The following is a 15,920-nucleotide window of genomic DNA, read 5'->3' as shown; positions in this document are numbered from 1 at the left end:
CAGGAAGTTGGTGATATCAATCTCTTGAAGCAGCTCCTCACAGTAATCCATGGCTGTAAGCAGGTCCTGGGAGCTGATGCTGTGTGTCTGCTGAAGGCTCTTGAACAGTCCTGCAGATCAATCACAGTGCTTGAGCACCCCATTGCAAGGATGCAATAGCCACATACAGACTTTCACCCAGTCCCAGCACAGAGTTGCAGTGACTGGAGGTGCTGGGAGACAAGGCTCAGCCAGGGTGCCCAATGCTACCTCGTAGCCTGGGCTTATGTCACGCCAGAGTGCCCTAGTGATCCGCCACCCTGAAGGTGAGAGGAAAAAGTCAAAGAAGGGAGCCCCTCCACAGGTCCAGGAACAGCCTACACAAGGCCCACAGGGAATGCACAGAGGCATCTTGGGGGAGATCAATCCCACAGCAACTCCCTTTGCTCAGCATAAGATCATAAGAAAAATGAGACCCTGCTTTCTTAAAAGAAGATCCAGGGTCCGGCCCCAGCCCCAACCCTGCCTCAGCTCCCATCACATTGCTCCTCACCTTTCACATAGCACTGGTGGGAGTGCTCCTGCAGCAGCGTGCAGTAACTCACCAGCTCCTTATGCTTGTGGTCTAGCCAAGCAGCAGCAGGAGGACGCTCCAGAGACTGGGACCTGGAAAACAGGAGCCACAGCCTTCATCACCAACGAAGCACGTTTTAGACTATAAACAACTCTGGCGCCAGTAAAGCAGGGCCCTAGGGCGTGCACAGGCAGTGGCTGCTTTAAGGCAGAGGCCAAGCGAAGAGAACAAGGCAGGGGTAGAGCCAGCCCCTTGCCGAGGAAGCTCCTCCATTCCCTCTCTAGGTTGGTATTTCTGTCACGTATGGTTCGTATTACCTGAAAAAGATGTCCCGGGGAGGACGATGTGCCCGCGGGCTGACAAGCTGCTCTCGTAACAGCTCTAAAGAGCAGCTGTAGATGTAAACGGGGCAACGAAATCGGCGGCAGTCGCCCAGCTCAGATTGCGAGTTCTGGCGACAGAAGGAGATATGTACATCTCTCCGTGAGGGGCCACCCTGTTCTCCAGGGTCACGGCTCACTTCTGCAAAAGAAACAATCCTGAGATGAAGGCCTTTGACGAGCTCCTCGTTCCTGGTCTGAGAGGTCACAGCCCTGACAGCAGCACCCACAGGTAGGTATCAGCTTTACAAGCTTCTCACCACTCAAACCTCAGGGTCCGTTCTCCTCACCCAGCACTCAACCACTCAGCCCAGTGCTTTGGCCACACTGACCCCTGACTGTTCACCACCAATACCACCTTCTGCAGTAGCACAACCCTCCATCCTCACTGCAGGCCTAGTTGATTGTACCAGGGGCTGTGCAATCAAATCCCATATGCCTCAAGGCCTGTGCCCTTCTCCCTGAGACAGTGTGTCTCTGGTAGCGCCAGTCTGGATCACAACACAAAGAGTCACTGACTTTGCAGTGCAGCCCACTACTGCCACTCCTAGTGGCTTCTATCTATCTGCAACCTCCGTTACCCACAGAGAGCCGGCCTGTGGCCGGGGCACTCATCTCACATTACACTCCCTCACTCCACCATGAACATCATGAAATCGGACTGAGGCTTCACTGTGCTCCTTATCCTGTCCCTGGCTCTGCTGACAGCCAGACAGGACTGACAGGCTGTAGCAGTCAATTATTCCTCCTACCTCAGTCTGCCCAACAGAGTTCTTGGGAATAGCAGGGATACTAAAATTTTAGCAAGGTGCTGCCCTGAGGGTGGTACCGTGGGCTGGTGTTATGCTGAGGGTAGGTAATGGCACCACAGCATCCCCTTCTTCAGTGTCAGCCCTAACTTGCTCTGTGCAGACGGGTCCCAGGGTATCCTCTCCAGATCGATTCTCATCTTTTGGAGGTCTGTCCAATCCACAAGCCATCAGCTTCTGTACATCTGAGAGGAAACAAAATAAAATCACCCTCTGACAAGTAAGCACAGTTTAACCCCTCCATCTACATTCCTAAGAGGACAGATGTCCCTCCTACCTCTTTGTGTGCAGGAGAAGCTCCACAAAATACTTCCAGCTGAACCTAGCAACCATCACCAGCTCAGTGGAAGCCAGACTAGTGCCAATGTCCAGAAGCAGGGACACTCCCAGACCATCCCAAAAGCAGTCTCCTTATTCCATTCATTAACAACCCTACCACAAAGATGGTCCAATGGTTGCAGCCAGCAAACAACTCCAAGCCACATCCCCAGCCTGAAAACACTACGTAGGCAGCACCATGTCCAAGGAGAGAAGGGCAAGACATTCAGCACTTTGCACTACTTTATTCCTGACTACACAGTGCAAAAAGAGTGGGTCTGGACTCCACTGTTCAATTTTTCTCTCTATCATACCAGAGCCTTCTCTGCTTTTGCTGTTTTTCTGAGGTGGCCTTTGGGACTGCCACCTCCTCTCCCTTCCCAAAACAAAAGGCCTCACCTGAGAAGGTGGCTGGCAGGAAGGTCAGGAACACATGCTGCGGGTTGACCAGCTTGGCATAGCATCGCCATTGTGGGGAAAAGGGCCCCGTGGTGTCACTCAGGGCCACATCATCCTCAGGCAGCTCTGTGTTGCAGAGGCTCTGATGAAAGAGCAGAAGCTGGATAACCTCATAGCGCATGGCACAGGCCTGCCTTGAGGCAGGTAGCAACCACAAGAGCAAGTTCCTCCATGACTGCTGGTTGGCACAGCGCTGAAAACACCCTGGCTGCCCCCTGCACAGTTCTCAGAGCAGCCTGGCTCCAGGAAACACAGCAAAGTCAGGAGACACTTGGCCAGCTTTGCTGGGTCTTGTTCTGACCTCCAGGCAGTGACAGTCCATGGTTTCCGAGCGATCTGCAGCACAGCATCAGTGCTGCTGCAACAGCCTAGGCCCATGGTGAGCGCAATTATCCACACACCTACCAGATTCCTGCTTGACTTCAGCCACAGGCCACAGCTTAAACTGCTGCCAAGCGTGGGGAAAACACCAGCCTTATGATCTATTCTCACCCCTTCTGCTAACTCTGCTGCTCTTCACAGCTGCTGCCTTGCCTTCAGAGGGGGCTCAGGAGAAGGACAGCAGTGTAGCAGTACCTGTAGAGTACTTGTGGAGCCAGTCATATCCCTAGTGCCATTGCTGCCAACAAGATGATAGGATGCTGAAGCATCCTGCTGCTCCAGGGTCCCAGAAGCTTTCAGAGTTTCTTCTGAAATGGAGCAGGGAGAAATCAACCTGAGAAACACCAGCTGAGAAAGAGACTTGAAAGCAAGGCTCTTGAAACACCCCAGCTCCCAGTGTCACTGCTGCCACGCTCCTGGCCCTTACCTCTGATCACAGGTAGTGTGAAGGGGGGTTGATGGCCATCACGATCCCGTTGCAGAACCTGCTCCATGAAAGCCACATGATCAGCATCAGCCATGGGGAACTCCCGGTCACTGAGGTCATGCTGCAGGCAGCCATGGAAGAGGTTTAGTAGCATTTCATTGGGCACAAACGAAGAGTCCTTGGTCACCTCCTCATTATCTGCTTCAAAACAGAACCATGGCAGCTTCAGACAGAGCATCTCCACAGCCTCCTCATCCCCAAGCCCCTAGAAGACAGCCCTTTGCAAAATGACGCTTCCACACAACCAGGAGTTTCCCCCAGCAACTCTGCAAAGCTGAGCTGGAAAGTGTTGAGGAAGTCCTGGAGTTCCAGCATCATTAGATACCCTGCAGTGCTGCACTCTGCTACTGTAACTGTCCTGGAGAGGTTTGGGGCTAAAGACAAGAAACCACTACCACCATAAAGCAACCATCTAGGTTTTCAGTTTTAAAAGCAACTCTTCCAAAACTATCATCCCAAGAAAGACAGCAATACACCTGGACAGCCCTGGGGCTGCAGAGATGGCAAAAGCAGCACTGAGCTACTGAAAGATACAAGGCAGCTCGCACTTGCCTGCTGCCCAGGGAGACAAAGTACACAGAGCAGGGTGCCCATGGCCATGGAGGGAGGACAAGAGGAGGCAGGTGGTGAAGAGGCACTTGCCTTTTGTCAACATTAGGAAGAACATTTCAACCTGCTGGCATCTGGGTAACAGCTTCATGAGGTTGAACTGGAATGGGATTTCGTGAACTCGAAAACCAGCCCCCATGTCTGGATCTGCAACAAGAATTGGGAATGTAACATGACTGTGGACATCACATAGCCCTGCCTCCCAGGCCACCTCCACATGCACAGTGCCAGCCCTGAACACAATGCAGGCAGCACAAGTGACGATACCAAACAGCACTGCCCCAACTCCCTTTGCTTAGTAGGGCAGAGGGATACAAAGAATGAATGTGGGGAAAGGGCAACGCCTGCTGGAGACTGCAGCAGGTTGTGAGCTACCTACAGAGAGGTACCTTGCTGTAAGAGTCCCCTGGGCTTATTGCCACCAAGAGGGACAGTGAGCCACCATGAGGCCTTACACAGCCCAGGCCCAGAGCTGTCAGGGTACAGCCTCTTGATCCATTAAACCTGCTAGGACTTATATGCTGGACTCACCTTCAGTAGCCTTGCTGTCTGAAGGAGGGCAGACCCACTCCTTGTTCTGGCACAACTGGCTGATGTACTCGAAGGTCAACACAGTGGTAATGCACGCAAGGTCCCGGGGATAGAGCTGCAATAGGCAGTCAAGGCTCAGTTGTACGCAGTAGAATCATCACCCCCAAATTCAGGAGAAAACAGTCTAAAAGTAAGGAGAAATAACACCCATAATCCCATCTCCTGACTTGCCCTGCTCTCACTCTTCGCTACCTCCTTCTCCATCAGCCCTTTAGCCTCTTTTTGCCTTGTTCAGGAGGTACACTGACAGCATTGCCTGCAGTCCCTGCTCTGGTCCAGCTTGCTCCCCTCCAACTGAATGTCTCTTGACTAAGTAACTCTTATTTTCCTACCTATCTCAGTAGCATTGCATCCACTGCTTTGCAATCCAGAAACCTTTTGTGTCCAGTAGCCCAGTTCCTCTTCTAGATATCTCAGGCTCTTTTGTTACCAGCTTTCCCATCTCTCTGGCCCTCAATAATTCATCTGCAGTGTTGTGCACTTGCAATAAACTCTTCTCCATCCATAAAAGAGCCCATGCCCCTACCCCTCCAGGGACTCACCGCTTTAGGTATTTTCTGGTAGGGCAAGCCATGGAGGTGCCTCCAGTTCTCAGCAGTACTGTGGACATGGCCGCTTTGTGGCTCTACCCAGCACTCAGTGACCAGGTTCAGTTCTGTGTCTACCTCAATGGCCTCTACCTCTGTATCATTGTCATCATCTGTGGAAAAGCTGCAGGAAAGATATAACGCAAGTCCTGTGAGATGGCACAGAGCCAGCAGTCCCCTGCAGCTCCTCTCAGAGCTGTGAAAGCAGCCACTCAAACCCTAGGTTTGCAGGCAAAACCCCATCTAACTGGTGAGCAATCCTCCGTAAGAGCCGGTTGTCTGTACTAGATGACGGAGGACTCACTCCTTCCCCCACCGCCCACAAAGGGCAAGTGTGGAGCCGTGACTCTGCCGCTATTCCTTCCTAGGAGCAAGGCAACAGACTCACCTGTCCTTGGTGGAGGTGGAATGGGGTGGGAAGAGGAGGTACTGGACAACACAGGTGTGCTTCTCCCTGCCGCTGCTGCTCTCACTTGAGCCATCAATCTGGAGGGAAAACACTGCATAAGCCGGGCCAGCAGCAACGACCCGCACCTACCCAGTGCCCCCCATACACAACAGAAGCCCATCACCCAGCTCCACTAGAAGTGGTGGAGAGAGGGAGCCTGTCCCATCCCCAAGAACTCCAGCATACCACATTTTTGTCAGTAAAGCAGCTCTCTAACTGCAGGCAGGAAAATGCCCAACCCACAAGCTGCTTTACTTCAGGGAATGAGGCAAGTCTCACTGTACGTGACAAGGGTGTGTGAAAGAAGCAGATAGGAAATCCCATCACAGGAAGGTGAATCCAGCCTCAGAAGAAGCAATAAAGGATTGTGTCCACGCTGCAGCACCCAGGCTCACCTGTATGGGCAGCTCCAGCACCATGTTGATAATTCCATCCCCACTGGATGCAAAGTGGAAACCCTCTGACAGACGGACCCTGGCAACAGAGAGGCAGTCAGACATGAAGGACTTCTCTACCCATACTGCAAGCCTTAAATACAAGAATAACTGTACCCTTCACCCCACAAGACCTTCCTTCCCAAGACAGGGAGCTACATCAGAGATGAGATCAGCATACTCCACGCACAGTAGCACCTCTTGCCCCTTTTGTATGTTTTCCAGGATTCTCCTTTTCCTCAACTGCAGCTGCAGACATGAGTCTTTACCAGTTCTTCACTGGCCCAAGTAGCTCTAGAAGTTGTATACAGGATCAAAACACTCTGCACAGCAGCTTCAGCTGTACCTATAACAAGACCTCAGATCCACCCTGCTTCCTCTGCATCCCCAGGATTTTCCCCAGCTGAAGAAAGCACCCCTGTTCAGGTGAACGACTTACTCCGTGAGTGTGGAAAGGAGCTGAGCTACGGCAGTGATGGGCACAGCTGGTGCCAGCCCCGACTGGACACTCCAGATCCAGCGCTGGTGATAGAAGTAGCGCGACAGTGAGGCCAGGGTGGAAGAGGCAGTACGATTGGCCACCATAGTGAGTGGGCCAGACACTGGTGGGTGCTCCAAGTTGAGAATGAAGGGGGCTCGATAGTCAGAAGGCAGCTTCTCATACCTAGTAGAGGGCAGAAGTGAGGCTTGCTGAGGTGGAGATGCTCTGCTTGGGGTCAGAGCTGTCTGGATTCACCACCCGTTTGTTGAGCCCAGGACACAGCCCTCCAGCAGCAGAAAGTGGCTAAGCCAGCACAGGACCCTGCCCAGACAGCAGAAATTAATTTACCTCTGTATTACATTACTTAGTAGAATCAACTCTGCCTGTCCAGCAAGGCTTCCTGTTGCAAGCCACAGCCCTCCCAGACCACAGCTGCCATTCTCAGCCGTGCAACCCAAACCCACCAAACAAGCACCAATTTTACAGCATTCTCCATCCTGCAACTGGCAGCACCATCCACAGACCCTCTTCTCTCCCAATTCCCAGGGGAAGAAGGCTGTGTGGATGGCCTGGCTCTCCATCACTACCTGATGAGTAGCTTCTCCAAGGGTTTGTGTAGCACAACGAGGCAGGGTCTGTCTGAGAGGGCTGACTGGGCCCCAGTCACAGGTGGAGACTTGGAGGGAGAGCTGCTGCCAAACATTTTCCTCTTTGCTTTTGGAGTTGCCTCCTTGCTCTGGACTCTGTGGGGAAAGCGCAGCTGCAAGATTCGGTCCCGTAACTCCTCCACTATCTGTCATGGCAAAAGCAAAAGGTAAACATGACCATCTTTGCCTGGAGACAAACTACTCAAAATAACCTTCTAGAACAAGAGCCTTTCTAAAAGGAATATAACATTCCTTGAATATACAGATGAGCATGAGTTAAAGGTCATTTTACTTTTGAGGCACTAGCAAGATCAACCTCAAAATGACACAAGGCTCTTAGGTCCACATTTTAACAACTACAAATATTTCTAAAAGCAAATGAAAGATCCAAAAAATCCCAAAGACTATTTCAAGGCTGAAGAAATCACCTTCCATAACTCTGATGAAAAATTAATTGCATGCCAGCTCCTCTACAACATCAGTCTGAGTACTTGCCCTCATCCCTTCTCTCCTCTCCTCAACAACCTACAATAGATGTAAACTAGTACATATAAGACAGAGCCAGGCTGTTCCCACACTTCATGTGTTCCCCCACTATCACATTCTTGTGTCAAACCGCTATAGTAAAAAGTTTCAGGAGCTTGGGCTATGTTTTAGGTTCATTTCTTCTGAGATATTTTCAAAATTACTTCATGATTACTCCTTTTAGCTTTTAGCAGCTCTGAATCTGGTTCTACCCCCACAAAGCCACACTGTTTTCTTTGAAATTTTAATGGTTAGGTTTCTTTTCATGATCTTTGTTCAACTCCTTTTAATTTTTCTTTAGCATTTGCAGGCAAACAGAACAGCAGCTCTCCATCTCCCTCCTCAACACTAATTACTTCAGCAACTTTCCCCATCATTATTGTGTTCTTTTCAAGGAAAGGAGTGTCCCCAGACCCAAATGTTAAGCAGAGCTCTCTTCTCCACTATGATGCCACTTGGGTCCCCTTTGTGATAATACTGATAATAGGGAATAGCTGATGGTGTTTAAGCTCCCAAATCCAAGGGGCACTATTTTGCCGTTATAAATACTGGCTTCAAGCCCCCATCATGCTGCATAGGTGTCCACAAAGCACATCGGTTGAAGGGGCAGAAAAACCAAAGAGCCTTGTACCACCTGTGGATTTCCCCAGCTCACTACCTGCAGATGAGTTCCCTACCCTCTGACTAGTAAAAGTATCAGGAAAACCAGAGACAGCTTCTGCTTTGATGAGAACAGAGCACTTTTTCAATTTCCTTGCCTTGTTCCCTAAGACAGGTTCTGTTCTATGACACCCCATTCCTACTCCAGTTCTCTAGTTGTGTCCTGTACAGAGTCTCACCAAAAGCTTTCTGAAAGTCAGGTTGTACCAGGTGCTTTCCTTCCCTAAACACTGGAAATTTGAAGAGCTCAACACAAAACCCCCTTCCCCCTAAACACAACAGGCTAAGTTCTGCTGTCATCCTCCACTCTGTGCATTGTGCATGATACAATTTATTATCTACATACTGCTCCTGGTGCAACGATCTAGAGCGTGCCCAGAGATGCAGGGTATGGGGCCTGCCTCACATCTTCATGAGACAGATAATATCTCACACCTGTCAGAGGGAACTCCTTCCTAAAACCTGCCACTTGGCATTACCCGCTCACTTGTTGGCCCAAAGTCTGGATCCCCTGAAGACATGAGAGGGCAGATCCTCCAGAGTGCCAGAGCATTTAGTGCTATTCTCCCAGAAAGAGATGGTCCTTCCCATGTTTGTCAGCTTCTACTCAGACTAATCTAACACTAAAGCTAAGTGAGACAAACCAAAGATTTCCTTCATGAAGACAAAAGATCAAGGTTTAATGATAAACCTTCCATTTATAACAAAAGGTTCATACTGCTCAACAGCAGGACATCTTTCTCATACTGGCTGTTCCACCAAGAAACACTTAAGACTTGTCTCAGTCGTTACAGCTGGAGAAACAGTCCTCACAGTAACCCCACCTTCTGCATCTGACTAGGGCAGCCCACTTCTTTTGATACAAAGAGGTTATTAAAACTCTGTTCAGCAGATTTGCATCTCTTTAAATCATTTTCTGGGTATGACCTTCTTTTTCTCCTTGTACTGCTCATGTGGGGCGTTGTTCGCGTTTTAACTCTAACTCCTCCCTGCACAAATGATACGATACACATTTACAATTCACCACCTACTGAGGTTGATAGCCTAGGGAACATGCGCATCCATCACAGCAGTCTTCATGGATGAGTTAGACAAGTATCTGCTGCTCCTGACTGACAGCATTGATTGTGCTTTGGTCACAAGGATAGAGTAGATAACCTTTGAGTCATTTCAAGCCCCACAGTTAAATTAATCAGTGGGAGAAACATTCATGTGACCAGCTACTCTATTGATCTTCGAGACTTTGAGTTTAGGTATTTCACAGACTTAACACAGAAAGCTTTGTGCAAACTCTCCCTTTCTGTTACAGTAAACTCACACCCATCTAAGCCTTAACACAGTAGTTAGTTATTAGAAGGTATCTGCCCACAGTGTCACCTGTGATCTACCCACCACTTCCACATCCAGAACTTCTTGCTCCGCTCCTACCCCAGTAAGCAGCTAGCCAGCTCTCACCTTGTTCCTGGCCTGTGCAGGTGTGCCAATGGGGAACCCCAGCCGGAGAACCATGCAGGGAGCTTTGGAGATGATCCGCACCACATAAAACGAGGAAGGTGTGGGATCTTCAGAGCTAGGGAGAAGGGATTAAGACAGGGCTGAAACAGCATGGACCTTGCTCCTGTCATGTCAGCTCAAGTGGAGGACTGTTTCACAGAGCTCAACAGCCCACACAACTTGACAGCAACACAGGTCAGTTTTAGTGTGCAGAAACCACCCAGCCAGCTTCCCCCTCCCTCTCGGCTGCTCCTGGAACATAGTGGCAGCATTTCAGAATACAGAGGGTTTCACACCCACTTGTCTGGTTCTTATCCCCTCCTCTAGACATCTGCTTCTGGCCCTTCAGAGAGTACTGGTCTAAATGGATCTTTGTTCTGGCCATATGCCTGATTCCACACACAGGATTGCTTCAGAGCCACTCACCCATGGATCAGCTTGACGTAGGAGTAGCCCTCCACCAGCACAAAGCTGCTCCAGTCCCGCAGCAGGGAGGTGAGAGCTGAGTGAGAGATGCGGCACTGGATGGTGCTGTAGCGGCCATTGTTGCCTGGCGTGTGCAGGTGCTTGGGCACAGGCCTGAAGAGTGAGGCAGAAAGTAATTTAAAAACCAGTTTCTCTTCTTCCCAGGCTTTGCTACATCCATTCCAACTTATTCTCTGACTGGTACATCAGCACTAGCTCCACAGCAGCCAATACTCAAGCACCTCGCCTGCCTGTGTCTGTCGGCCAGAGCCACACTCCCTGAGCACACAGGGACCCTGCTCTCTACTTTGCATCGTTTCTATCTCCCTCCATGCAATATGTGGCTATTATTCACCTATTATTCATGTAACTCTGCAACTAGAATGAGCCTTAGGAAAGCAATGCTTTTGGGGAAGATGTTTTCCAGCAGCAAATTAAAACATGTGGGATAGCTCCAACTGGATGGTCCACACCCCCTGCAATCAGGAAAATCCAAACCCAAGAAGAACTTGAGAAACAGTTTATGCTCCTGAGAACAGCTCCCCTCTTGACAAAGATGACTTCGCACCCCACAGTCCCTCCCAGATAAATCATGTTCACCATCCACTAGGTCCCACTAGCGAGGTCCTTCCCTTGGCCATAGGCACCTGCCAGACAGTTGCAGCTCTGCAACTGGACTGAATTGGATGCCCTCCTTTCCCACACTGCGCAATTGAGCTCAGTGCTGACAGTTACATACGTGTCATGCTCCAGAAGGAGGACTATACGATGCATGTGCAGCCACCTCTGCCAGAAGTTGGCATCCATGGAAAGGATAGGCTTCCAGTAGGAGGCAAACTGGGAATGGGTTGAGTCAGACCCACTGTGCTGTAGGGATAACACCTGAGAAAACAACAGGGCAATATTCAGCAAGAAACTCTCTGGTTCCATCCAGAGAGAGCAGGAATTTCTCTAGCAGCTAAGCTGTGTAGGCCTAGAAGTCTAGCTGAATCCCTGGCTTTTGGTAACTGCTTCTCAGCAGAGTAACTAAGTTTGTTCACGTTGATATAGGCAGTATAATGTTAGCAAAAATAAATTAGGTTCCTGAAATGTCAAGTTAATTAGGATTTCACTACTTAGCATCAAGTAACTCAAGCTGGAAAAGATGGCATATGTAATGGTGCACTTTCTGACTGAGAGGGGGATATATGGCTTGTGGCAGCAGAGCAATTAAACACAGAGGTAACTTGTCTGAGAGTGCTCATGCAAATAGAGTAGCAGTAATGGGTGGTGTTGGGCAACTCTAACATGTTTGTATGGTAACGCTGTGATTCCACCAACTACAGCAACTCTGCTGACACAGAAATAAAGTGGTGGCTAACCATAGGATAGGATGCTCCAGATATACTATGGGATACATAACCCTAAACAGTGACAATTTACTAGGCAAATCTAAAGAAGTAAAGGGCTTAAGCAATAAAATAAAAGGGATAGTTCTCTTAAATTAAAGTTCCCCTGGCTTTTGTATCTGCTAGTCATCTTCCTCCAATGCCAGGGACACTGCTAGCAGGAAACAGATAATATGCTAGGACTTCTGCTCAGTGAGCTTCAATAAGTTTGAATTTTGCAGTGAAACTATTAGCTCATACTTTGTTTAGTTTCTGCAGTGCAAACGACAAGTACCTCTCTTGCACTTTCCACATGAGGGCTCAGAGCAATGAGCCTATTAAACAACTATTCAGCACATCCTATATCTTCACCTGACAGTGCTGAGCTACAACCCCAGGGCACAAGGCTGACAGCAGCAACTCCAAACATATGAGGTATACACAGAAAGCATGGAAAAAATAAGCACGTCAACCTTCGCACAGGTCTCACACATCACATCACTACATGAGAAGGCTTCACAGCACACTTAGGAGACTTGCTGTGGGGCTCAAAGGTGTAGCTGCTACAATAAAAACATAGGGTGATGTCTCAGAGGGGAAAAACCATGGGATGGGAAGTTCACAGGCACTGCACTGCACCTGAACTCTGTTACTGAGCAGGACAAAGAGCAAGAAATGAAGCTTGAGAGTTACAGAAAGTCCTGACTGCCTGCTGGGACTCAGCATCCCCTGGTGCAAGACAGAAAGGTAGGAGGGACAACTCATCCCACATTAAATGGAAAAGAGAGGAAACATACCGGAGTGGTGGAGCCTGGGGGGATGTAGAAGAGAGGCACCCCGTTCTTGGTGCTCTCAGGAATGGTGAAGTGTTCTGGTACCGTGTCAAAAGATTGCAGATGAACCAGCATCTGATCTGTCTGGTTGATGCTGAAAGAGAAGAGGCAGTTAGCCATAACAGCCCACACTCCTCCCCTTGCTACCCCAGTCAGCCCAGTGCCTGCACACAGCACTCCCTATGTATTGGGAGCCCATCTACACCAACAGAGCTTTTTAGGGCAATGCTGGGATTCAGTGTCTGATTGCAAAAAGCACGTTAAGGGAGTTCAAGTGTAACAGCCTAATACATAAGGAGGATGATGAGAGCTGGGAATGAAGTGCAAGAAAATGAATCTGCCAAAAAGCAGGGAGTAACAGTCACCCTAGCCAGGAAATGGTTATAACCCACAGGGCCTCCAGGCCTAGAGACATGAGGTATTGCTCTTAGTGTGGCCACGCGGCACAGCTGCAAGGCTGTGCTGTAAGAACACACCATGGGATGGCAGTCAGGGTTAAGCTTTGCATCACAGAATCAGGACTCAGGGGCAGCAATACTTCACCATGAAGCAAACTGACAGACTATGTCACAGGCCAGTCCAAGTCTTCTCCTTGGCTAGACGGCAAGCTTGTTGCCAGTCATGCCTCTTCCTCAGAGCACATGGCTTTGGGACCCTGAGCTGGGATGGCCACCTGCATAACCCATGCCTCAGCATGCCAAGGAAGGAATCTCTTGGTTACATTAGACACTGAGAACTGCTGAGGATGCTCTAGCTCACCTCTGCAAGGTGTTCCAGAAGCGACGGATAACTGTAGTGCGGTACAGACTGGTGATAGGCTTCCTCATGGTACAACTGATGTCATGCAAGATGTCATAGCTTCCCTCCATCGTGACCTCCACCCACGTGCTGCGCTTTGATGGGTCCAGGGGCCAGGGTGTTACAGCTAAGTACTCTATCCTCATGTTATGCTTCCAAAGCAGCACTAGTTTCACCTCCAGTTGTGACCCACCTGCATGGGAGCATAGGAGTAAGTTCAAGGGTTTGTTTGATACACATCTGAGCTATATCTGTGTCCAGGGATCCCCAAGCACTGTGAGATTGTTTGATCACTATTGGGAAGGCAAAGTAATCTAACAGCTGTTTGCTCTAGCTGAAGTCATGCTTGCTGCTCCCCAGCAGCATTTGGTGAACAGGTCTTTAAACATGCTTCAGTATCTACACTAGAGAAGGCAACTGAAACTCAGAGGAGGTGCTGACATTTGCAACAGGCCCTCTTCTTCACACCCTCATCTTTATTTCCAAGAGTTGTTGCTTTGCACAGATGAGCCGGGCCTTTAATCTATAAAGGTTTCTCACCTGCAGTCTGCAGAGTTAAGGTATCCCATTGCAGAAACATGAGACATTTGGACATGATAGGCCCAGATCACAAAATAATCTCAAGGGTGAGGCCTAATCCTTGAATTAAACTTCATGTTCTTCCTGCACAGGCAGTATTTCACGCAATCTAGAACTTTAAGCATCAAAAGCTTCTCACTGTGTTTACTCTCTTCTTCCAAAGATGTTAAGAATGAATATTCACCCATTCTTCAAACTCTACATTTTTACCTTTTAAAGCGAGCCATTACATCTCTAGCAAGATTAACCTTACAGTAAGCCTCACTGAGCCAGAAGAGCAGAAAACTGTCACACTCCTGCTGACTGTGCATGTGTATTTGTACGGAAACAACCCAGGGAAACACATGACTGTCTGTAACAGTGCCACGCTGCTGTTTCAACTGCTCAATCATCTGTTCTGATGTCCAGCCTGCTCTATAGTTTGCCAGACTTGCAGCATTTGTTAGATAAGTGATTGGATGTGCTGGAAACCGTCTGAACAGGTCATCAGCCCGGGTCCTGTGTTTCCTGCAGAGTTGCATTTGCTGCTGTCATAGGCACATCATGTCACCCCCGTCACAGGCTGATTACACTCCATTTTAAAGCTGTCTTTCTGTTTGCTCCCATGGTCCCTGCTGGGAGGCTCCTTCAGACCACTCTTCTCCCATCAATGCTCAGAATAAACTTTCCAGAGTACATGCCAAATTCATGCTCAGCTGGTTTTTTGGTTTTGGTTTTTTTTTTTTTTATTAGATGATTCTTTTTATTCTGAGAAGCTTAATTTCCATAACATTGACATGGAATGTGCACCAGGGGAAGAAATCTTTATCCAGCTTCAGCTGTTACTGTGCAGGTTAAACCAAGCCACGGTCAGCAGCCTATGACAGAATATCCATTCCCCTTAACAGTCCCAGACCTTCCTGCACCTGAAGAACTCACCTCTCCTGAACAAAGATGGTCAAAGGTCTATGCTATATTTCACCTCTATTTTATCTAAGGGATTACTAGGATTTTATTTAAGGTCACTAATATTTTCCACAATGGGTGTTTTTGCATACTATAAATGTGTCTGCCAGGGCTGTACCATCTGTTGTTTCTGTGTGAAGATGGTCTAGCTGGTCAGAGAGGCTAAACAAGAATTTATAAATTTGTCTTTTTCCATTTCATTCTGTCACCTCGGTACTCATCCACTGCTTTCTCACAATCTTTTGGCTCTCAAAACAAAGCCTTTCTATTTCATCAGCAGCAAACAAATCCTACATTCTTTGCCTAGATCATTAATGAAAATATTTCCCACTTCCACCTGTGTTTCCATTAGTCATGCTGGCTTCACTCCTACGATCCAACAAGCATAACTTAAAAAACAGGCAAAACATTGGCTTAGTCTGAAGTCATACTTAGCTGAATATTTAGCTTGTTCTTACTGCAAAGCAATCTATTTCTGGTTCTTGACTTTAGAGCTAATAAAAGGGTTTGCTGTTTTTATTTCTTTCATAAAGTCCAGCTCTGGTTTTTAGAAAACTCACTGTGTTTCCCCAATTCCTGATGCTGAGAACAGCCACTCTCACTGGCCGCCTTGTGCCCAGCCAGTTTGGGTGCTAGATTGATTCACAGGAGAAGAGGTTTTGAAAAACGTCCTCAGGGCTCTCCTCAACACACAGCAACACAAAATGGTTGGTGAGATTTTTTTTTCCCCCTGTAGAGGACATCCTTTGATATTGCCACAGAAAGAAACAGGAGAGGAGTTGAGCTCCATTACATGCCTTGGCCCCAGAGCTTCACAGACAAAGCTTCTCTCCCTTCCACACCTTCCAGTCCTCACCCTTTCTCAGCACTTCTGCATTCCTAACTAACTATAGCAGCCTTCTAAATGCCTAAACATCTAAATTCAAACAGTGAGGGTAACTGGAGCACTTACAAGTATCACAAACAACCTCCCCAGGCAAAGCTGAGCAGAAAGCTAGCTATTTATTCTATTTCGCCTTTGGCAAAGTGAAGCAGAAAAGCCACAGTGTCAAAGTCCACAACTGCACTCT

General features: G+C 48.6%; 1 protein-coding gene across 1 annotated transcript in view; it reads right to left on the bottom strand.

Annotated features, from left to right (window-relative positions):
- The window catches only part of LOC104501177 (protein SZT2-like), a gene marked incomplete at its 3' end in the record, with an annotated part of 32,248 nt that overhangs the window by 5,094 nt on the left and 11,234 nt on the right, over positions 1-15,920 (bottom strand). Inside the window, exons 9-27 of the mRNA XM_010144941.1 lie at positions 13,288-13,519; positions 12,493-12,622; positions 11,068-11,210; positions 10,290-10,442; positions 9,825-9,939; positions 7,125-7,330; positions 6,496-6,720; positions 6,018-6,096; positions 5,563-5,660; positions 5,130-5,298; positions 4,528-4,642; positions 4,030-4,143; positions 3,328-3,528; positions 3,096-3,208; positions 2,460-2,601; positions 1,763-1,927; positions 871-1,075; positions 533-645; positions 2-110 (exon numbers count right to left, since the gene is read on the bottom strand). Coding sequence (XP_010143243.1) covers positions 2-110; positions 533-645; positions 871-1,075; positions 1,763-1,927; positions 2,460-2,601; positions 3,096-3,208; positions 3,328-3,528; positions 4,030-4,143; positions 4,528-4,642; positions 5,130-5,298; positions 5,563-5,660; positions 6,018-6,096; positions 6,496-6,720; positions 7,125-7,330; positions 9,825-9,939; positions 10,290-10,442; positions 11,068-11,210; positions 12,493-12,622; positions 13,288-13,519 — 2,827 coding nt within the window. The remainder of the gene's footprint in view (position 1; positions 111-532; positions 646-870; positions 1,076-1,762; positions 1,928-2,459; positions 2,602-3,095; positions 3,209-3,327; positions 3,529-4,029; positions 4,144-4,527; positions 4,643-5,129; positions 5,299-5,562; positions 5,661-6,017; positions 6,097-6,495; positions 6,721-7,124; positions 7,331-9,824; positions 9,940-10,289; positions 10,443-11,067; positions 11,211-12,492; positions 12,623-13,287; positions 13,520-15,920) is intronic.

Source organism: Buceros rhinoceros, unplaced genomic scaffold, assembly GCF_000710305.1.
Source record: "Buceros rhinoceros silvestris isolate BGI_N320 unplaced genomic scaffold, ASM71030v1 scaffold10251, whole genome shotgun sequence".
Lineage (NCBI taxonomy): Eukaryota > Metazoa > Chordata > Aves > Bucerotiformes > Bucerotidae > Buceros > Buceros rhinoceros.
Note: the sequence above shows the minus strand (reverse complement) of the source record. Positions and strands in the feature narration are given on the sequence as shown.